A 23,891-nucleotide genomic window follows, 5' to 3' on the forward strand; every position below is an offset into this window, starting at 1 on the left:
CAGGAATGGCCAAGGCCCAGGATGGAGCCCAGCACAGCCAGTCCCAACACAGGGAATGAAAGCAACCTGTCATGGGACAGGAGAGGGACATTCACAACGTGGCTGGATTGGTTTTAAACACAACTCATGACTCAACCCTGCAGAACAAAGTCACAGGTTTGTCTTCAGACAGGCTGTAAAATTTGCCTGGAATGACAGAGAAGGTTCAAGACAAAAGTCTCGTTGTCATCCACTGGGAAGCTACTCCAAGGCAGGAGGGAAAACCAAAGTCCTTGTAGCTTTCCAGCTGGTTCCTGCTGCTGATACAGGGAATGATGCAGGACACATTGCAGACTAAGAATCTGCTGCATGCAAACCACCTGCAACATTATTTCATTCAGGAGCAAGTCTTCCCAGCAAAAATGATGCCAGTGAAACCAGAAAAGGTTCCCACTGAGGCCTTAAACTCTCAATACTCAAGATCCATCAATAAAGGAATCCAGATACATTGTTTCTCACTATATAGGCAAAGATACAATGTATGGGTAAAGCAACAGTTTCATTTCCTAGAGTTCCCCAAGTTTTCCATGACACGATTTGGACAGTTTGCTAAACTTCAGATAACATCCCATATGTACCTATTTTGGCCTAAATATAACCAAAACCAGCTTATAAAATTCATTCCTGTTCTATGAGTCCAACATTACAACATCATAAACACTACTCTTGGCAGTGCTGCAGTTAGCACACCTGATTCAGCCTTTTAAAAAATACAGATTTAAAAAAAAACCAAACACAAACCACTCAAATATTATGTCCTGCATTTTGTTCAATCAGCTTTTCATTCTGAGAATAAAATGTTTTATCAGTGTCATGGAAGTTATGCTGTGATCTCCCACCTTTGTAAGGTGCATACACAGTCCTCATAGCAAAGAGGAAATTGTATTAAAAAAAAATAAAATAAAGAGAACATTTGGACATCTACCTTTAAACAGAAAAATTAATTGCATTTCAGGAAAAGTAAGACCCAGAAAAGGCAGAAAAGTCCTCCACACAGAACTGATTCTGCTGTCTTACCTCACAGCTCGATGACAAGTTGATATTATTTGGACAAACCTCAAGCATTTCATAAATGAAACAGCCTATAATTCAGTCTCAAAGGAAATACAGATTTCAGGGACAGTTTTCTCTTTTTCAGAAGTTTCCTTTCATAGAAAGTAAAATAGACCTCAAAGAAGGCTGAGTGACCTATGAACAACTCAGAAATGTTCTGGGAATTAAAAATATAAGAAAGAAGTAGAGGTCCAAAAATAAAGGAAGCATGGGTTCCACTCCCAGTTTTGATACTTTCTATGGAATAGCAGCCAAATTACCTAATCTCTGTGCTTCATATCTCTCTCTCCCCACTGCTGCTCCTCCTCCCTGAACATCTTGTGTATTCCAGCTGCACAGCTCCTCATGGTTACAAGGAAATCTCAGCACACATTCAAACCAAACCAACCCTAACAAAATTCAGCCTCAACACAATGTTATCTTGGCAAGTCCCAATGAAATACCAACAAAAAAATATGAATCAAATGCTTAGTTGGTACCTGTGAGTCCTAATAAGCCTCTGAGCAGTCACTCCCGCGACTGAGAGGACATATTGTTTAGTTTGTGCTTTTAAGGCAAACAGGAAAATAAGCAAGGCAACCGAAGGAAGTTCGCATTACCTAACATAACAGAGAAATAAATATGAACTCATGACTATTTAGAGAGCCCGGGCCGGGGGGGAATCCGACTAATCTGACCGGAAAACAGGGAAGCGCCGTCTGCCCAGGAGAGCCTCCACCCAGGAACGGGAGTCCCGGTGATTCACAGGCAAAAACCAGGAAAAGAAAAGCCCCGCCGAGGTCCGTACGGGCAAGAACGGCAGCGCTACAGAGAGCACGGCTGGGGCGAGCACCCAGAGAACCAGCCCGCGGCTCAGTCCCAGGGGTGTGAGCGACCCACAGCCCGGGGATACCGCTCCGTGCCATCACCTACAGCACGGGGAGCCCCCTCCGCCCGCCGTGCCCTTCCCGACGCTTCGGCGGGGCCGTGCCCGCAGCCCGGGGAGCGAGGGAGGGAGGGAAGGAAGGAAGGAGGGAGGGCCGGGGGCCGCACACCCGCAGTGCCGCCGCTCCCGGGCCCCGCCGCGGAGCCGCCCCGAGCGCCGCTCCCCCCGCGCCTCACCTGCACCTGCCGGCGGCAGCGGAGCCGCCCCGGCGCTCCCCGCCAGCAGCCACAGCAGCAGCAGGACGGGCCCGAGCGGGTGTCGCGGTCCCAGGGCCCGCGGGCCGCCGCCCCCCCGCCGCCCGGCGGCCCCGCCGAGCCCCCCGCGCTGCCGCATAGCCCTCCGCTCCCGGCCCGAGGTCCGGCGCCGAACGAGGGGGCTCGAGGTTCTCAGCGCCTCCGGGGAGCCCCCGCGGCAGCAGCGGCCGCCCCTCGGCCCCGCGGCATCGGCTCCGCCGCCGCTCCCCTCACAGAGCCCAAGCCCCGCCGGCCGCCGCCGCCGCCATCTTCCGGGCTACCTGAGCGCCAAGGGGCGGGGCGCGTCGTTGATTGACAGCCCGACGCACCAATCATTGCGCGTCTCACTCTCGGGAGGCGGGATCATTGGCTGGGACGGAGATAATCCGTGATTGACAGCTACACCAGCCAATCGCCCTGCAGGAGGCGAGCTAGGGCGTAGGGAGGCTGCGGCGCGAGCGCAGCGGCGCGTGGCTGCCAATCAAGCGCCTGGTGGGCGGGGCGTCGCTTGGATTGACGGCAAATTTAACCAATCGGCGAAGGGGCGGGGGAAGGGGGCGGGGCTTGTCCGGTTTCGCGCGCAGTGCCCGCTAGCTCAGGGGGGACGGCGCCCCCTGGCGGCCGAGCGTCCGCGGGGCAGGTCCGGGATTCCCGGGACACAGCCCCGCCTGGATCCCTCGGGAATGACTCCCCGGGACACAGCCCCGCCTGGATCCCTCGGGAATGACTCCCCGGGACACAGCCCCGCCTGGATCCATCGGGAATGACTCCCCGGGACACAGCCCCGCCTGGATCCATCGGGAATGACCCCCACCGGACACAGCCCCGCCTGGATCCATCGGGATTGACCCCCACCGGACACAGCCCCGCCTGGATCCATCGGGATTGACCCCCACCGGACACAGCCCCGCCTGGATCCCTCGGATGAGCCCCCAGGGCACAGCTCCTCCCACCATTCCTGGGGTGGTCCTGCTCCCCTGCAGGAGGATGGTGGGTCCCAAGTTGGACAGTGAAACGGGCACACCACCCTCACCGTGCAGCCCGAGCGCTTCCAAGGCTGGAGGTGACCTTGTTCAATTATTGATACCAGCAGGATTCAGAAATAAAGATTATTCTGGTTTAGGTTTGTGATTCTGCTGAACTTTGAGTACATGAAAATGAGGTGTCAGCTCTAAGTAGCATAAGTGGAAGTGTTAATCCTGAGGAATCAGGGGCTCTGTGCAGTGAGGAAACAGGGAAATACCACACATCTAGCAAACTAGATTTCCTTTTTCCAAATAATTTAGCAAAAAGACTAATTATGTCAAGATTATATAATGACTTTGGGAGCACAGATTGTCCAAAGAAATGTACAATGAGTGGGCCTCTGGGAACTCATGAAAGGAAAGTTTTGTGCTCGAAGTAGTATTTGGAACATGATGTCCAGGAAGACAAAACATAAACCCAAATCCCCTCTGTTCCAAAGTATTTTTTCTAGGGTAATTTTTCTTCTACCACAGGGATATTACCTAAAATCAAGCTACCTGCTTCTTACCAAGTCTGTGTCTACCTCCAGATATCCTCTCTCTGCCTTGAAGACACTAATTGTGTTACCAAATGACCCATTTTTTTTAATGTTCTAATTAATTTTCCTTCCAAAGGAAATATTTTACTTGAATAATAACATGGAATACAATCTCCTCTTTTGTTGTTTTAGTAAATTATTATTAATGCATTATGTTGCTTATCATGAGTTACTTTTAAGAAGTAATACAAACCAATAAATAGTCCCAGAGTATTCTTTGTAAGCTATCTGGAGATTCCATGGATGAGAAGCAAAATGTGATCTTTCCCCTTTAAAATCAGCAATATCTAATATACAATATGTACCACATGGGTTTTTTTTCACGTATAAACAGGCACTGACTCAATTTAAATAGCTCTTTGTTACTGTAAAACTGACTCTGGTCACCCACATGCAGCCAGGTCTCTCTGTATGGACTGGGAATATCCAGTGGGATTATTCTTCTCTCTATTCCATCTCCCTCCACCAAGCATGGACATCCAGGTTGGGGCCTCTGGATGTGAGTGTGGATACTCAAACCACCCCGTGCCTCTGTGGTGTGACCACACGGGCACATCCCGTGTTCCAGCCGTGGGGCTGAGGCACTTCTGGGCTCTGTCTCTGACCTCAGGCAAATTCCACCCATCGATAGTTTTGGGATTGACAGCAGCTACAGACATGAGGTTTAAACCTTCCCTTGTAGCTTTCCAGCAGGTTTACAATGCAAGGGTGTTCTCATTTCAATACTGAAAACAATGCACTGCATTTAAACACAGCAGGTTGCTGGATTTCCCAACCCACCCTGTCTTAATTGAATGTTAGGCTTTGATGTAATTTGCTGATAAAACATGGTGTTGTAACATCATCTGGGATGTTATGGCAGCATATCATTACAAGGACTTGTTAGAGCACTCTTTTATAATGATGGGACACTTAAGGTTTGCTGCGAATTAGTCACTGGTAGGAGCTAAATAACCAAACCTTCCAATCCTTTGTTCTAGATGTTAGTCACAGTTACTCCCTGTCTTCAAATACACCACAAACATCAAAAAAAACCCAGAGATGCAAAGCCTCATCTCCTATCTCCATCTTCAGGAATGTCAGATTCACCCGTTTACAATTTCTGCAGTTAAACACCTGTGGTAGCTCCATGAGCTTAATGGGATGAGCAACCTAATAGTGAGTAATCCAAAAGGTACTTAAGAAGAAAATATATTTACTTAAACAAAACTCTTCCTGTACACAAAATGGGATGTGTTACCACATATCACAGCCTCGTGTTTCCTGATTATGCACTGTTATCGTTGCCAAATTACTGGAGCTGCTGTTCCGTGTGGGAGGTGTTAAAACCCTTTTTTAGAGACAGATAATTGGATCAACCAAAGGATGTTGATAGTTTTATTTTCAGTTGGCTTTCTTCAATATTTTTGATAACATTATTGGTGTGGAAGGAATATTGTCTGGCAGGCTGAGCAAGTTGCCAGAGGGGTGTTAAAGGTCTTCAGTGTAACTGTGAATAAAGGCCCAAAAGATTCACAATTCACTTACTATAAAACATTATCACCCAGAAGAGCACAGGACCAAGGTCTTTATTCCACATCACTGTTTTAAGCATAAAGATTGGCTTCTCTATGTGGGAATGCTGAGACACTCTGCTCCCCCCAGAAGAATCATGTCTCATCCTTTCAAATATAACCTTTCTTTCCCTGTCAGTGTTGTCTTTTTCTATTTAACAAAGTGATTTGTTTCTCCACCTGACAGAGGCAAAATAAATATCACTGGTTTTAACCTCTGCTTTCAGGCATCAATGACCTAATGGTGTTTTTATACAACTGGAGGCTTCTTTCTCCATTCCATTACCCCAGCATCCAAAATGATTTCACGTAGCTCCCAAGGAAAACTGGTTGAAGAAAGCTGCATTTAAAACAATCAGTGAAAGAAATTTGCCCATTTGTGTTAATTATTTTCCTCTTAGTATCTATCTGTCATTCTAAAATGGGTTTAGGTCAGAACTCTCTGGTTTCTTCCCACGAATGCTGAAGCTTGCAAAACAAACCTCTGGCAAATATAGCAGTGCATATTTTGAATCAGTGGTAGAAAATTCAGTTTGCCATGATTTTAAAACGTGTTAAATAAAGACCAAACAGCTCTTTTTTTAATCCATTCCCTGTAAATCATTAAGGAGTTACGTTCTTCTTGGGAAACATTTAATATTTGGATTTGCACCTGCCACTAACATCCTGGAAAATTTAGCACAACTTTCATTTCTTTTGAGTCAGGAATACCTACCGGATTTTGATTGGCCTGATTGGGAAGGGTGCTACTTACTTTGGCTTCAAACAGGTAGAATTGGAATAAATTTTAGCGTTAAGATTTGAAGATGGATCATAATTGTAAATGTATCTTATTCAATTCATTTAAATTTACTCTATTTGCTTTATTAAATCCAATTCATTTCACTTTAGTCCACTGAACCTTTCTATGGAATCAATGGAGTTAATCAAAAGAATGAATTTTTTTGAAATAGCAATTAATTACTCCCTCAAAGGGGCATAAGAAGTGCCAACATTGGTACAAATTTCTTCTCAACAGGATTCTATCTTGTTTTACAAAAAAATACAGTAATGAATGGGAAAATTTCTTTCCCCTCTTATTACTCTGATGGTGTTGCCAGCCCGAATGTCAATTCATGCCAATTTTGAAACTGGTTTTTATGCCACTGACAACTGTCTAATGCTGAAATAAAAGATACATCTGTGGTGATAAATCTGTATCTTAAAGCTTCCTATAGAACCTTTCACCAAAATTTAGAGAGAGAAATGATGTCTCTTCTCTCCAAAGGTGAAGGAGATTTGATTAATTTCCATTGACACAAAAGGAAATGCAAAGTTATGACTTTTGTGTAAAGAAGCTGTTGTAAAACCTTCATAGCTACATTAGAAATTCCTTCCACCCTCCCCTCTTTATTTTTAGCAAATGTTAAACCATGTGGACTATTAAATTTTGCTCCAGATGCAGCAAAGCTGTACTGAATATAGTGAGAAACCATTTAACCAAATGAATGTCTAATGCAGTCCTGATCTAAATATACACTGTATGTGTGTCAAGGTAAAAAAGAAAAAAGCAAAGCAGAAGGAATATTCTCACAAACAGAGTAAGTAAGACACAACAGATCAAACAAGGAGGATGCAGCTCAGCTTCTGCTCATGCAATGCTTTCACTAACCCAAGAGCTGTGGAAGCTGCTCAGCAACTCCCAAAAACTTGTCCCATCTGAGACTCAAAAAATCAAATGTCACTGCTCAGGGCTCGGGGTGTTTTTGCACTGCAGGTGTGAGGCAGCAAGAACAGCACTCCTGCAAAGGACTAATTCAGCACCATTCCAGTCCAAGGGCAAGGGTTTAGTAAAACTACCTACAGGTTACAGAACCTACCAGTGCCTCTGGGAACAAACCATCTCCAGGCTGCAGGATGCTCCTGTAATTAGCCACGTTTAAGTGTCTTGCTGATGTAAACTCTGCTCACACAAGCTTTGCAAAAAAGCATTATCTCTTTCTGGACCTCTTGAGCAGCAGGAATCTCTTCATCACAAATCCTTTCAATAAAGGAAGGCAAATTTTTGAGCAGAAGATAAAATATGATTTGCATGTCTCTAATACTAAATTTTGGTAAGCATTGTATGTCATCATTTGAATGTGTCACCTGTTGAAAGGGAAAAATTGTTTGGAGTCCTATCAAACAGGGAATTCTTGATCAACCTGCCTATTAAGGTAATATTTTCAATTTCCATACCACTTTATAACTAACTTTATAGAAAATAATTAAGAAAAAGTCTCATACCAGTTCTAGTTCTCATTAACATTGAGCAAGCCCAGGGAAGATTAAAGGACAATGTTTTGAACATATGTAGACAATCAACTTTCATTTTAAATATCTTTAATAACCAAATCCTACGTAACTGCTCTAAAATTAAACCAGAAATTATCTTTGACCACTTACATTCCCCTTCAACAGTCTCTCATTGGCTTCCACGCTTAGTTTTAGTGAAAACATAAGCAAAGACTTCAGCCTAAGGACCACTCTGTGTATGGGGGGGAAGCTCATCCTGATTTGGAAAGGATTTGCAAAAGGAATTTTTAAAAAGAAGCATTTGGATCTAGAGGGCAGATCCAGAAAAGGATAAATGAACAGAGTAACTCTGCTGCTGACGGACAGACAGCTGGTGAATTGATGTTTTCATACACTTGGAAGAAAAACACAAGGATTCAAGATTTAGAGGAAGGTGCAGTTCATTGCAGCACTGCAAGGGAAGGAAGGATCTACCTCCTACTGAAATGTTATCCTTTCCAATCTTATATATTTTTCTTATATTATGAATGTTGCCTTCCAGAGCACTGACATTTTAACATGACCAATTACATGGAGAAGAACTGAGGTGAATCAAGACAAATTAAGCAGGATCAGGAAGAATCATGCCAGTTGGGCAAGGAGCACAAACCAATATATCCAGCACGTGGAAGCTAGAAAACAAATTTTTTGATCCTTTCCTTTATTTTTAATAATTATAGGTTCAAAAGACCATATTCAGAACAAGAGCTATTTATCAAAGGTAGCAATTGGATATAACTTTCTGTACTATTTGGTAATCAGAAGGTAAAGAGGTATAAAATACCACAGTGAAAATTTGTTACAGAGAAAGCAATGAAAACCAACGAGTAAAGCTTATGCCACAGACAAGGAACAACTGCCTAAAAACAAATTGCAGATGCATTTTAAAAACCCTTGGCAATCTTAAGGACAGTACCTTATTTTAAAAGCTTACTTATTAACTGGTTACTTACAAAACCAGACCTGAAATATGTACCTTATTTTCCTTATCCTTGCAGTCTGAGAGTCCAAAGATCATCCAGGAATCAAAGACCTCCAATCTTCCACAATCCCTTTATCTTTTTAATAAAAACAATCCAACAGAAGCAGGTCTATGAAATTATTTAAATTGTGGAGTCTCACAGGTGAAGTCGCTTTGCTTGTAGGATTATAAAATACAGACAGATAAAAAGATAGTGAAAATTTAGGCATGGATCAGAATTACTGCAACTGTCTTTCCACCTCCAGTACTAACAATTTACTGAGCTCAACTCACCATGCAGGACATTCTTTTCCCCACCTTGGTACAACCTCACAGGAGCATTGTCTGTCCTTAATTCTGCACTACCTTGTTTTGGCCATATCCCACAAGAGAGTAGAGTTGCTTTTGTGATTGATATTACTCATGTGTGCCAGGATATGGAGAAATACATCTCTTATTTTTGCCTACGAACTTTAGGAAAATCCAGGGAATGAGCTCATCTAATATGAACAGGATCTACCTGAGCACAAAAGACATTTTTCAAAATTCTCCCCTCTTTGCTGAGTCTCAAAGCTGTGACTAAGCTGAAAAGGTCTAATTTCATTCACTAAATGTCAGTAGTTACAATTTTGGTCTCCAATCCCAGAAAGGAAAAATTGGTCCAAATAAAAAATGCATTTATCTTTATGGGGAAGTGGTGGGGTTTTTTGATATCAAAGTAATGTCAAAACCAACAAATATACCTTAGTGGGATGTTTATGGTATATCAGACAACACAGAATCTAAATTACTTCTGAAGAGTAGAAAGGGGTTTGATGATAAATTGCTGGCTATACATGAATCTCCTGAATCAACCTCTATAGACACTGAGTAATCAGGAAGAGGTGGTGGCTGAAGAGATGCGTTCTCTTCTTCATATTCTCAAATGTAAATTATTTGAACATGAAGGAAATTCAGCCTAAAGATCCAAAGCTAGGCAAAATCCAAGGGCTGTAGGATGTTCAGCAGGAGGATCTCTTACTCAGATCTGGACCCAACACCAGAAGGATGTGCTGTTTCAGTGCTGTGAACTCCATGGGGTACAATGACCACCCCTGTAAATTGAGAGGAAACCTCAGAAGAGATTAAACTCGATGAGAAAACAGTTACCAGAATCTTTGCCAAAATTTTCATTCCTCTGCAGGTGCATGCTACCAGTGTTAAGTAATTTTGCCCATCCATGTGTTTTTAGAACATGGCAGGTGGCACACCCGCTCCAAGACACTAGAAAATGCCCCAATCACATCTTCTGAAAACTTCCTTTTAATGAAGAAGCAGACCAGGAATTTTAAAGATAACAAATCCCCCCACAACTTCATGTCCTAATGTACTATACACACGTGAAGAATTATTTCCTCCTGTGTTATGAGCATGTGCCATCAGCACACGGCTGGAAAACTGCCTAACAAGCTGACAACTTCTGAATTACCCTTGTGTGAGCACAGCTCAAGTTCTCTATTTATAAAGTCATACCACAGGTGTTGCCTGCAGTAGGATATTACAATGAGCAGCAGCTAAAGAGCTTTTCTCATTTCCATGCGACCCAGGTGCTCAGTTGTGCCTTACCAGTCTTCGGAGCCAGTGCTCTCAATTAGGAATTCAGGGAGCCTGGCATCTGGCACAGGAAGACGACAGAAATGAGCATTACCATTTCCCAGGGGTCATGGATTAAACATGGCTTGCACCTGCTCTGTTCACTGCTGAGCTGGTAAAAACAAGATTACCACTTTTATCCTTTCATTGGTTAAATTTGACAGCTTAACCATCCACCACGGTATGGACTACTTTTTAATTTGAACCAAATAAAATCTTCATCCCACACAAACCTCTAGACATATTTAGTTTTGTCAAGGACTTGTCTCAAAATGCTGAATCACTGAACGTAGGTAACAGAAAATGTTATTTTTATCAAGCAAACTAACACAACTCACATTCCTACACATGTTAAGTACTCCTGTCTTACAAGAAAATCTTTACTGCTCTCTGTGCACAAGCAGTAACATCAGTGTATCATGTCTGATTTCTCCTCTGCCTACATTTGATTCCAGTTGCTGGAGATCAGGACAGTTCCAAGAGCTTTCCCCTTCACTGGCTGGTCCCACCACTGGCAAAGGGCTGGTACACACATTCCTGCTGCAATGTACTTTGCTCCAGCTGGCAAACACAAGCCTGGCAACAATCTGTTAGCATTCCCTGCCTGGGCAGATGCACTGCAGAGGAAATATCCACACTGAGGGTTCCTGGTCTAATCCACTGCAAGCCTCATCTTGTAGAGGAGGTGCTGAGAGGAGAGAAAGTGGAGAAGTGTGCTGGTTTGGCTGGGATGGAGTTAATTTCCTTCCTAGTAGCTGGTGTGGGGCTGTGTTTTGTATTTGTGCTGGAAACAGTGTAGATAACACCGAGATGTTTTTGTTATTGCTGAGCAGAGCTCACACAGAGCCAAGGTCTTTTCTGCTCCTCACCCCATCCCACAGTGAGGAAGCTGGGAGTGCACACGGAGCTGGGGGGGGACACAGTTGGGGCAGCTGACCCCAACTGACCAGAGGGATATTCCACACCATGGGGCTTCATCCTCCATGTTTGCAGCTGGGGGAAGAAGAAGAATGCTTTACCCATTAAACTGTCTTTATCTCAACCCAAGCCTTTTCTTGCTTTTACCCTTCCAATCCCCCCCCATCTCCCCGGGGGCAGTGAGCAGCTGTGTGGTGCTTAGTTGTGAGCTGGGGTTAAACCACAACAAGGGAGAAGGTCTCTAGAACATCAAGCTGATCATTGAAAGGCAGGAGAACCTGTCTGTGCCTCACCATCACCTGCCAGTGACTCCCACAGAGATCTGAACAGCACCAGTTAAAGCTTGAGCTGGGGTTGACCTTCCCTGTACCCTCTGGTGCTGTGGCACTTCTGCAGGTGGCTCAGTTAGTGCACACAGTTCTCCCCACAGTTAAATTCTGAGTGAGAAACACGCAGGAGCTCTGCCATGAGTGGTTTAGTGTCCAAAGAGCTCACCAATGGATATCGCTTCCCGTATGTGCTCCAGCTGCTTTTCTGCTCTGTCATTCCTGTCCTTGCCTGAAATACAGTTTGTCCACCACTGAGAAATTCAGCACCTCTCCAGATGGCTCTGGGTATTTGCTTTCTTTAGGCAGAGTTTTGTGCTGCTGTACAGAATTGCATGACATTACAGAATATCAGAGAAAGTGTGTTTTGTGCTGTACAATGAAAACTCAATGCTCAGTCCACTGTTAGAGGCTAAAATCTAAATAAGACATAGATATGAAGGTGACCATTTGAAACACAGGCACTCAATAACTTATGGATTTGCTGATCCCGTGTTAAAGGAATCTTGCATTTAATGGTTTATAGATACATATGGATCACTCACATAGAGAAAGAATAAGGTCTGATAAATTAGCTGTTGTACACTGAAAATGCATGGACAACAAACACTAAACCAGTTATGTTTTATTTTACTGCCACTGCACAACAAGCAATTAACATAAGCACTTGTGATAATTATAAATTAAAATATGCACTTGGTCATGCACTTTGTGTATGTAATTTTGAGTTCAATTCATCATCCGAGAACAGCTATCGTATATAGTCATGTTTATTTACAGAAAGAGACTCTCAAACTGGGTCTGATTGTTTCCTGTGCAGCAATTTCAGCATAAATGAGACAGTCGAATGGATTTGAAATAGAACAGGCATTCCTGTGTTCTCTGCCTACTGCATTATTATTGATATGCTTTTGCTTTTTGCCTCATGTTACTATATTTGGCAGAAGAACTCAGGCTCCTGACTGATCTTAAAAAAAAAAAAAAGAGAATTACTGAGAAAGGATGGAACAGAATTCCACAGACAGGTTAGCACGTGATAGACATACATGTGTAAGAATGCATATAAAATCCCAACGAAACAATGTCTACACTGGTGCTACAAATTCTGTAAGCCTTTAAGCTGCTGGCAGAACCCCTCAGCGATTGTGCCCTTTGTTTAACTGCCACGGCCTTCAGGGGCAGTTCCGGCCATTCAGAGAATGAAGGGTCAGCCCCAGAGAGGCTGATCAGATACTGCAGAGATTACCAGAAAGGAAGAAATACACCCACCTAAAAGGAACGTGCTGGGAAGCAAACAGTGCCTTTCAAATGGAACCACAAGAAGCAGAAGTCAGGGATCTGCCCTGTGCTGTGCTATCTTTAGAAGCACAATACGACCCTATTTACACTAGAGCCTCAACTCAAATCAGTTGAGAAAACTCCCATTACCAAAACTAAGAAAAGAAGATGTAGCTTGCATTCACTTAAGAATCCTTTCAGACTTGGTCACCATTCATTATAGAGTTTTGTAGTTGCTGAAAAATGAGTTCCTAACTGAGAAATTACAGATGAAGCACCCTAAGAGTGAAAGAAACACAGTATGGGAAGGAGATGAGAACCTAAGGAAAATTTCATATCACATTTCCTGAAAGTGAGCTTCTGTCAGAAAGATGATCATGACTGAATTAACAAGCCCCCTAGTTATTCCCAGTAACATGACTTTCAAAAGCCTTTGATACACATAATGACAGCTTTGCAGTATTGAAGCTTAATTTGGGGTGAGTAGAATTCTTCCTTGATTTTTCTCTCCACTGACTCTGATGCAATTCATTCCCCTGAAAATACTGCTTACAAAACCAGGTAGGTCAAGTTAAAGCAGTTTATAACAAGTATGTATGAACCACATGGTTTTTTCCCCCTGCCTCCAATGTCCTGTGTATACTTCTGCATAGAAACTATTGGCTCTTGTTGAAAATACTATACAGTTCATGTAATAAGAGGCTGGAATTCTTGATGTTCCATGCATAAACATAAATGGTCTTAAGAAGAAAATTGCTGCAAGTCAGAATTTTATGCTGCTTTCAGAAATGAGAACTGGATCTAGGTCAAAACTGAAGTTTTAAATAAATACCATAAATAAATTGAGGTCTAGACTGTGCAGCTTTGGTTCTGTAAATAAGAAAGATTACTCTATATTTTCACTGACATGTAGTTCATGTTGCAATTCTGTTTTGAACAAACAAATATGGGATCACTTATGAAATATTTTTCCTAAAAGCTAATGAATGTATGGTGGAACAAAATAACAGGCTAGGATGTTGGGATCTTCCCTGCTGCTCAACCCTCAAGCAAACATTCCCTGGGAACTCACACTGTGTATCTTCAGGTTATAGAAAGAGAGTGAGATATTGAATTAGGCTTCTGTATCCCACGAGCCAAGTGAGTCTTTGCACTTTGATTCTGCAGTCAGAAGAACTTCAACCCAATGCTGACTCATGTGTGTCTTACAGGGTCACAATCCTGTTTAGGTAGTACTGCCTGGCAGAGCTAAAATCAGAATGAGAATTCCCATTGCAAAGCTTTTTTGTCAAAAACATAATGTGAATATAATGCTTTGAAAGACCTGGATTGATGCCGTAGACTATAAGGAGCTGAACTTGTAATTGCCTTGACTGTAAAGACACCAAAACTACACATTTTTCTAAACCGATCTGTCATCCTGGATTGGACCTAGGCCATATGTTGGCAGTTAGGTACTACTGAAACACAACTAGTATTAATTATACTATCATTAATACTATCATATACTTGCCATCTCTATTCAGCTGTCACAGATTTTGCTGCACATGCAAAACCCCACCTGAGCTGGAGCTGAAAGATGATGTTCAGAAGCAGCGTGCCCATTTGCCCAGTTTTCTTTGTCAGCATTTCATTGTGGTACTGTTTGCAGTGGCACACTGTCTAAGAGCTGAAATCACAGACAAAATCACATCCACCCAATGGAGCTTACAACCCCAGCAGCACTGGACAGATTGCATGGAATTACTCCTGAGTCACATAAACTGGATCCTCTCACCAAGACATAGGTAAGACACACGTTCACTCTCCATCCTAAAACTATAGACACAAGATCAAGTGCTTATTTCAGCTGTCATTTCCCACCTGGAATTCTTCCCCCAGGTGAAACAACCTCCTGTCTCACCCACCTTTCAGCAGATGCAAGCACAAAGATCTCTTAGAGACTCCTGCAGATTGTCTGGTGCCTTGCCAAGAAGACAAGAAACTTCAGATAGTTTCCTGCCATTCAGCTGGTGGGAAGAAGGCATACACAGTTAGTTACCATTGAGCCAAAAGTTCTTTGCCAACCATTCCATCATTTTGGAAACACTATTGCACCGCTGGTATGACTTTAAACCATATCGTCCTTTTGCAGTAATCAATCTCCAAACTCCTCAAAAGATGTGACTCTGACCAAACATCTGTTCAAAAAGTATTCTGAGCATCAAACAGAGCTCACAGAAATACCAGTAGGACATTTCAATACTGAGCTTGCTGTTCCTGTTCTTTCTATTGAGAAATGACCTCCTGGTATGCTCTGAAAACTACCAAGACCCTTTTGCAGATACCACATGCCAGGAAAATGCCAATCCTTTCTGTAAGTAACATACTACAATGGAAAGGCATGAGAACAGCAATAGTGAAGCATAGTCAGAAAGTGTTACAGGCAGGAGAGTTATTGTATCTGAATTAATAACACTGCAGTTAATGAACTGCTCTTGCTACACGGAGAAATGCAGAAGTTCTGGCCAGAGTTGCTAAACTGTAAATCCTGTGAGACTGCTGGGATGATGCTGCTGGTGCTTATCTCTGAAGAGGAGTGAGGCTATTTTTGATCTGATGGAATGGTCTGAAGATGACTCAGATACAAAATTATTACTCTTTCTCCAATTCACTGAACCTCTTGCTGCTGTCCTCCTTTCTAATTTAATTTTACATCTCTGAAAAATGAAGCATGATGCATCGCAGCCAGTGGTAATGGGTGAAAAAGAAAGCATTCCTTGAGCTGCACAGCCCAAGTCTCATCCTGATTTAGGAGACAAGAGCCTCTCTTCAGACCTGCTGCCATGCTTTCCCTTCAGGCTCCAGCCACAATGCCTGCTGCCCTTAGCTATTATCTACCCTAGAAATACACAATATTTACTTTCTGAAAACAGTTGCTCCTGAGCCTATGATGGCAATTCTTCATTGTGCAAACATTTGGCAAATGCTTTGCATCACCCAGCTCTGTCTGGAGACACTCCCAGCCACAGCAGCTGGGTGTGTGCACACACGAGTGACTGGGGAGAAAAGAACTCCAGCAATGTCATTTCTCAACAAGTCCTTTGGTTTTTGTTTGATGTTGCACTCACTGCTGAGAAGCAAATCTCTGGTGGATTCAGGGGATCAGGTATGTGGGAGCACATTTCTCCTCTGGCCCTGCTGAAATTTATAACCTCAGTGAATGCCTTCATGATGTGGCTGAAATAATTTCTCTGAAGTAAAAAGCAAGTAAGACATGGAGACGAGTCGTTAGCTCAGGTAGATCTCTCCACTGCCCTCACCATTGGCTGTGGATGCCAGAAAAATACTGGAAAAATGACATCCACAGGGGAACAAACCAATAAGTACAAAAATCAGTGCTTCTGTACTCAAACTTCATATTGATACTTCTCGATGATAATCCTGAGAGGATGGCCAGGGCCTGAGGGACCTGTGGAGTCAGAGTGTTCAGACCTTGTCAAAGGCAAGGTTAGGTCTCAGAAGCTCCAAGGTCTATTTGCAACTCTGCTGGAGCATGGAGAGGTCTCCTGCATTTCAGCTGGGGACAGAATATTCCCACTGATGCACTATGTAGGGAGTTTCCCAGGAAAGACAGAAATGAGAGGAGAGGGAGGGTGTCACTGAAGGAAATGGCTGAGTGCAAAGAAATCTGATCACACCAACCAAATACATTCTGTTTGGGTGGAAGTTACTCAGACACAAACTGCTCCAGAAGGATAGTGCTGAGGATCTTTTACATCCTCTTTCTCTAGTCAAGCTTGGATATAAATTAAAAGAGATGTAAAATTACAGGAAAATAATAAATGCAATTCCTTGTTTATGGAAGACTTTAATGTCCCAGATCTAAAGAAGAAAATAAATGCCACCAGTGCTTCATCAAAGACATTGGGATGGCATAAAGTGGTTTTCTTTAGTAATCAATTAACTAACAAGAGATGATGTTGCTCAAGAATGAACAAAGAGGTCCTTTGCTGTGACTTATGTAAGGCTAATGACAGATGGAAATGATATATAAAGGAAATAGTAATGTAACAGAAATTACAATATCTTGTGAAGAACAAACTACATTTCTTAATGTAAAAAAACATTGAGGAATACATATAATCTCTTCCCTAGCATATTGAAATAAGTGGTATATGAATTTACAAGCAAAAGCAGCCAGTGTTTAATGAATTTCAATAAAAGCTTGCCTAGGACTTCAGCATAGCAAATATAATATTTATATTCTAAAAAGTATTTTTAGAAAGTATACATATTATAAAAGGTATTTTTAAAATTCAGTGTAATGCCAAGTCTTAGAACAAACTTTGAAAGAAAGAACAATTAGTTGTAGGGAGGCAAACAGAATGTGAGAAAACATACATGGTTTACCAGAGCAGAGGATGTCAGCTGAGCTGGTGTATTTTGAGTAAGATAATTGTCTCTCTAGAAGGAAATAATGCAGTGAACTCAGCATGTTGGAGTTGAAACAGATCGTTTGATACAGTGCTCTGCAGGAAATCATTCCTGAAAGTGGAGGTGATAGGGATTAATACAAAAGCAATGTGAACAAGGAGCAACAGGTCATAGTAAAAAAGGAGTTATAAGAATGGAGCAAATTACCTGACAGTGTTCCTCAGGATTCAGTCTTTGGAGCAATACCATTTAATCTACACTTCCATGAACTCGAAATAACTATCAGGCCCAGCCTCAAAAACTGTGCACATGAGGCAAAGCTGGAAGATATTGCCCATACTGAGGAGGACCAGATCCCCAGCTGGAATAAGATGACCTTCTTGCCTGCAGTGATAGAAATTTAATAATGTGAACTGCAAAGTCATGTTCTTGAGATTCATCAGCTGGAAGCAACAGAGAAGGAAAAAGATCCGAGTGTTCTGATGGACTGACAGTGTGCCAGATCTGCCAGTACAACACAGCTGTGGAAACAGATAATGTAATGTTCACATGGGTTAGGTGGGATTTTTAGTAGAGAAGGAAATATTGGCATTTTTAGACAAGGCACTGGTAAGATTTTATGTGAAATATTTATACAATTCCTGTCAAGAGTGTTGAAAAAGATTAGCTTAAACTGGCATCAGTGCAGACTGGCTATTAGAGCAATTACAGAATTAGCATTTTTAGGGAGAGATAAAAAGAACATGACTTGTTCTGTGTGACAGTGGAGGAACAATATGCAAGTTCTTCATAAATGGATTTTAAGGTAAGTACATGAAAAAGGAAATAAGCTAAAGATTAACCTGATGTGAGATCAAATTTTTGTAATCTGATCAGCGGTGTGTTTAGACAGAAAACTAAAGAAAGCATTTCTGACTACTGAAGGAGATCAGACATCAGCAAGGTCTTGCAAAGTCAACAGTAAGGCAAGGAACCTAAATAATCTTAATATAGAACTTGATATACCCATGGAAGACTTGTAAACTAAGAAAATGAGCCTGTGATCAATAAATGTTTTGGATATACCAAAAGGGGCATGAAACAAGACTAGATCACTGTTTTTCTTGTGTATGGATCCCAAGCTTCACAGAGCTTTCGAACTGCCAAAATGTTCCACCAGCAGGGAACCAGTGGGCTCCTCCCAGCACATCCTCAGTGCTGCACAACTGAGTTTGTGAGGTTTTTTCACATCTCTCTGAAACACTGGACCTTTGGCAATTGTTCGGTTTCACCTCCGAAAAAAGAAATGTGGGAATGGGAAGTGCAGGGTGCGTGGGATGAGACCCAGCTGAATGAGGGAGTTCTCATCCCACACAGCTGTGATTTGTACCTGGGTGTAGTGATGTGTGGAAGGACGTGTGTAGATGTGTGGATTGGAGATGGGACCTCGCTGGACCAGCTCCTCCTCTCCAGCCCCCTTCTCCTGCACTGGCTCCAGTGCAGTAGCACATCACCAGTGGTGCAGTCTGGCTCTCCCTTTCCAAACAAAATGCACTCTCTTCCATTGCCTAAACCAATTGCTGGTTTACATTTTATTCTCTACAATCTTATGGTGGAATTTTCATTCCCTAGGTGCCTGATTATTTTATTCTTACTCATCCTGTAGGCCCACCCTTGGTAACTGAAAGTGGACATGGGTTACTAGAGACACTTGGATTGCTTATTATATTCCTCCCAAATACCCTTTGCCTCCTAAGACTTCTATTCAGCATCAGCTGTTCAGTCACATTCCCTGTGTTATTGATTCTGCTCTCTTTTATCACAGTATGGTATGTGATAAAGAACTTCTGCTGTGATGCCATGTGAGTTCAAGGACTCCACTCCTGTACCTGCCAAAGGTGATTCTCTGAACTACTGCAGGGTGGCTGAATGTTTGTATTATTCTTTTCTCCACAGTTATCATCCTCCCCACCCTATTTTATGAGGAAAGAAAGCCAGAATAGTTACATAACATGTTCTCAACAGGAAGCAAAGTAATTGCCAATGTTGTGTTTATTTTATTTGTTTCCATGTCAAACTGAAAAAAAAGCTCATATCCCACTGTGAACTACCTGGCCAAATGTAATCCTTTCTTGTATTTCTGTATTTGTGGAAACAGTATTAGTAACATAATAACAACACATCTGCCATGGTTTGAACTCACTCTGTTATGTTCCTTTTAAGCTCTTTCCCAATGATATCATGATCTAGAGCTCTCACACAGCCCACTCAGGTTGTCTACCACATGAAATTCTCTCTTATTTTTCTGGAGTTTTGAACATGTGAAATTGGTTTGAATTATTCTGATTTAATCACAAAACCCTGTGTAACTTGTAGCCTGTCAGGATAAGCTGGTTTATTCTCTTAGAATAAGCATAATTCCAATAGGCCCTGACTGTGCACTTAGACACTCCTGTATCCCAGTGGATATAGCACTGCAGGACATTTCAAATCCCAAAGGACTGCTTTGTTTGAAATTGGGTACTTTATTCATATGAAGATCCAGTGTCTGAGGTTTCTACATAATAGAAGGCATCTATAAAAGGTTTAGCATGGCTGGATATGATTCAGGTAGTGATGCCAATGGAAGCTTTTCACAGCTTGATGAGAGAACCAAGACTACAGGGAAAAATCTTTCTGGAGAACTGAACCTCCATTGTGGACAAATGCACTAGGAAAGATGGCAGCGGGATGGAAGATCATGTATGAGACATCCTGGCAGGATGAAAAGGGTTTGGGTTATGTCAGAGCAGCTCTGTGCTCACCTGAGGGAACCAGAGGAGTCACAGCCAGAGGGGACAAAACAGCAGAGCAGCTGGAAGGAACAGCACTGGAAACTTCCCCAATACTGCTACTGGTATTTGGTCTCTCGATTTTTGCACTGCAGAGCAGGATTTAGTGACCTATTGACAAATCCTCATATCCATCCTCCCGGCTAACTCAGCAGTGTCAGAGGAGCAGCTTTCCACATAAAAGATGTTTTTACAGGCTTGATTTTTTACCTCCTCGTGGCCTCAGCTTGTGCAGAGCCCGCAGCTGCCGGGGGTCGCGATGTCCTGCGGGAAGGGAGCGAGCTCAGCGCCTCAGCCCGCTGCCTGATCCTGCTGCCTCCCGGCACCATCCCTTCCCAAAAACCCCGGGGCCGTGTCCGCAGCCCGGTAGACACAAGGTGGCGCTCACCAGCCTCCCTGCAGCGGGATGCGGGCATTCCCGACGGGATGCGGCGCTGGGCACTCCGAAGGGATGCAGAGCTGGGCTAGGAACAGGCCAGGGGCCAGGAGCCAAGCTGGGCGAGGACTGCACACGCTTGGTCCTTGAGCAAGTGTTTCCTACATCAATGTCTGCAAATCCTCCACCTCTAACAGCTTTACATTTTAATAGGCCTTATGAAGTGTAACAAACATATTAAGGAAACATATTAAGGGAAAGAAAATTCGGAGAGCCCAGAAACATCTTAACACACTGATGTTAATCCTACCAGAGCTTGGAACAGTGTTTGCAGGCTTAACAAGATTTGTCCTGTTCTTCCTGCCAGATTCAGACAATGGCAGCCAAAAGGAAAAAGGTAGGATCACCTCAGATCTGCAGTACATTTTGTACTGTGAACAGATCTTGTTCACGTTTTCACTCTTGCTATTTTTCTTTCTCTTGGTCATTCCCTGCCTATGTATTTCTCTCCAGTCTCCATACTCTGCTTTGGCTGTTTCGTCTCTCAGAAAACACAAAGGAAGAGGACTCAGCAAGCCAAGCCCTGAATGACATGTCCAAGGCTTTGATATCCTCATCTTTGCCTCTGTGGCTGCAGCAGAGCCCCACTGCAGAGTGTAGTTCAGAGATGGATCACCTGTCCTTCCCTGCTGCCTGAAAATCAGCTCCTGTTTGAAGAACTTACATTTACATCAACATCACAGGGAAGGAAAGGCAACTAGACCTCACTGATCACAGTGGAACACTTTCCCTAAACAGTTGACTACTACAGCCTGTTACTTATCTTTCTGCTATACAAGCAGGTCAGGCCATGGATACTTTAATCACATAATCATGTCCACATGGTCACATGCCACACGAGCTACCTGTGCTGATCCCAGCTGGGCAAGATGAGGTATCTGTATTTATTTATATTGTATTTCATCTTAGAACAGGTGGTCTCTCTGATTTCTTGGCATCACCAGCATGTGTGAGGCCCATTCTTGCCTGCACTGACGTTTATGGCTGCTGTAGTTGTATGACTTATGCCAGGGTAATGCCAACTAAATCAAAGTTATGTTTATACATAAGAACTGCTTTATTTTTCAGGCATCCAGCTTTAGTGCAGGCAGTTTAAAAATGCTTTCCCATCTTTTCTCCTTAATACCTTGTCAGAATTTGATTAGTGCATTATCCCTCCTGTTCTCGCAGAACCAGCCTTTAAGCAACAGAATTCACTCATCTTTTCCATCCTATTCTTATGACATTTATTCCTAGGCAAATCTTGCCTGCTCCAAGATCACAGAGGACTCAAAAAATAGCCTAATCTGCAAGGATTGACTGCCAAGTGGGTGTAGAATTCAATGAGTCTGCACGTGGTGGCCACATCCTTCGAAAAGACTGGTTCCATGGCTGTTGAGTGTTACATACCTAGAACTTGTCATGGAGTGCAAGATACACATTTGGGATAAATAAAAATCCACTGCCATTGCTCCACATCACCCTCCAGGAGCACCACAGCAACAGCAGACCCACTGCAAAGCCTCTGGTGGCACTGTGTCCCTCAGCCCTGGGGACAGCCCTGAGCCACTGCTGGATGCCTCAAGGAGACAATGTCTACCCTTCTGCTTCAGTTTGAGTTAGAGAAATCAGTTTGCCCAGCTTCATCCCTCTGCTGTTCCATCAGCGATTATCCAACATACAGCATTCCTTTGCCCACTCTAAGAGTAGAATACTTGCCAGCTGACTGCTCCAACAGCACAGTTTAGGTTATATCTCATCCAAAAGTGAAGTACTGAGCATCTGCTACAAAAAGCTGAAAGACTTCGGTTCCCACCCCACTGCTTCAGTCACCTGGGAACAAATCAGGAACCTTTAAATGCTGTTCAGAGATCACAGAGATGCACTCCCATATCCATCATGACTTACCATTTTTTCAGTTGCCCTTTTGTCAGTTAGAACAATCCAAGTGATCAATAAATCCCAGCAGTTTCACAAAGGTTTGCTGCACACTCAAAGCTCAGCAGTGTTTCTCATGGTAGGGGAAGATGTGCTCACTTTGCCACTGCCTGTTCAGTCTCTAAGCCAGCCATAAACTGCTACTTCTACTTGCAATTAGGCTCCAGGTCTTCACCTACCAAAATAAGAGAAATCTGCAATGTATTTATATGTTTGTGCCTTGTTTAAAGGGGGCATATGGTGAAAAACCCAAGTGTAGAGTTGCTGACTGACTGATTGTGCAAGAGGCCAAGTCTGCATGATCTTTATCCACATTTTTACACTGGCTTAGTCTGTAACATTACTTAAAATATTCCCCACCCCTGAGACTAATCTGTCTTATTTAAATACTTGTCCTTGCACTGCTCCAAATCCTAGTACAACACCTACCTCCCAGAGACTAGATGTGGATCTGGAAAAGGCAACACAAAACCAGAACCAAATATGAGCTTCATTCTAGAATTGAACCTTCCCCTCTTTCTTTCACACGAATATGGTTATTCTATGACATATAAAAGTAAATGTTGGGCAGTTGCCCAAAGCCAGAAAACTTTACATTTTTTATTTTTCTAAAAGTAGAGGCAAAACAGAGAAATTATTCTCTGATTACTCTCTATCTGATGCTGGAGGGCTGTTTTAAAAATAAGTTATTTATTAAAAAATGCAAAATCCTTTAAACACCAAAGGCCTTTTTTCATGAGTGTTTCTTGTTACAGAGTTACCAGAAAGTCACATACCGGGTTTTCAGGGTAAAAGATGCTTAAAGAATAAAATCATTACCATAAGAGTTTATTTTTATGGTAATTGTTGAGCCTTCAGCAATTAATCTGTCTGATTCGCAGTAGAAAAGCTCTGACTGGCCTTTTCCTTAAAAAGGCAGCACCTTGCCCATGTCTGGGCAGAAAGGGGCTGCCCAGGTCGGTGGGTTCTGCAGCCAGACCACCCCAGGGCATCACACACCAAAGGACCAGCGATGAGGAGCTTCGTGCACTGGGTTTGTGACAAGAAGGCAGCAGAGCTCAGCCCTAACCCTGGCTCTAACCCTGGCTCCAATATGGGTTTGTGAAGTAGAGGATTGGGCTCTAATCCCACACAATAACCACCTTCCCCCAGCCTTGCCCGCGGGGGGCCACGTTAGTGCCCAGCGGGAGGGAGGATGGAGGGTTAATGTGGTGTCAGCAAGTCACTGCTGAGCTCCAGCAAGCTGAGATCTTGTGTCTGCACTGAAGAATGATTCATTTTAAAAGAATGTAGGTATCAAAATGCAGGCAGTTCTCCAGCTACATACAAGTTAGACTATCTGTTTCTTGCTGATACAAATTTTCGCACACTAGGGGGGAAAAGTGCTGGTTTCATGCATCACTTTGCACTGGATTGTGTCCAGTTGCTTTGCTTATCATTATGCAACTGAACCCAGGGCAATTCAACACCCAAGACAAAATTAGAAATACATAAATATATTTGCACTGTTTCTTTGC

General features: G+C 43.0%; 1 protein-coding gene and 1 long non-coding RNA gene across 5 annotated transcripts in view; both read right to left on the reverse strand.

The window, feature by feature from the left end:
* Positions 1-2,502, reverse strand: part of LMTK2 (lemur tyrosine kinase 2) — a 69,409-nt gene extending 66,907 nt beyond the window's left edge. For all 3 annotated transcript variants that reach the window (XR_005567197.1, XR_005567198.1, XM_027726269.2), the window contains exon 1: positions 2,194-2,502. Coding sequence is in view for 1 of the 3 variants with exons in the window: in XM_027726269.2 (XP_027582070.2) it covers positions 2,194-2,350 (157 nt within the window). In the remaining 2 variants the exon portion in view is untranslated. The remainder of the gene's footprint in view (positions 1-2,193) is intronic.
* A 2,490-nt stretch (positions 2,503-4,992) lies between these two features.
* The window catches only part of LOC113990677, a 59,342-nt gene continuing 40,443 nt past the window's right edge, over positions 4,993-23,891 (reverse strand). The window contains exons 5-8 of one of the 2 annotated variants that reach the window (XR_005567205.1): positions 22,345-22,549; positions 8,657-8,818; positions 7,227-7,387; positions 4,993-5,707 (exon numbers count right to left, since the gene is read on the reverse strand). This is a non-coding gene — a long non-coding RNA (uncharacterized LOC113990677). Of the gene's footprint in view, positions 5,708-7,226; positions 7,388-8,656; positions 8,819-21,666; positions 22,270-22,344; positions 22,550-23,891 lie in introns of those variants that run through there. The other variant, XR_003541702.2, reaches the window with a different exon arrangement.

The sequence above is a fragment of the Pipra filicauda genome, unplaced genomic scaffold (assembly GCF_003945595.2).
Source record: "Pipra filicauda isolate LSUMZ 115617 unplaced genomic scaffold, ASM394559v2 scaffold129_size2064235_pilon, whole genome shotgun sequence".
Classification (NCBI taxonomy): Eukaryota; Metazoa; Chordata; class Aves; order Passeriformes; family Pipridae; genus Pipra; species Pipra filicauda.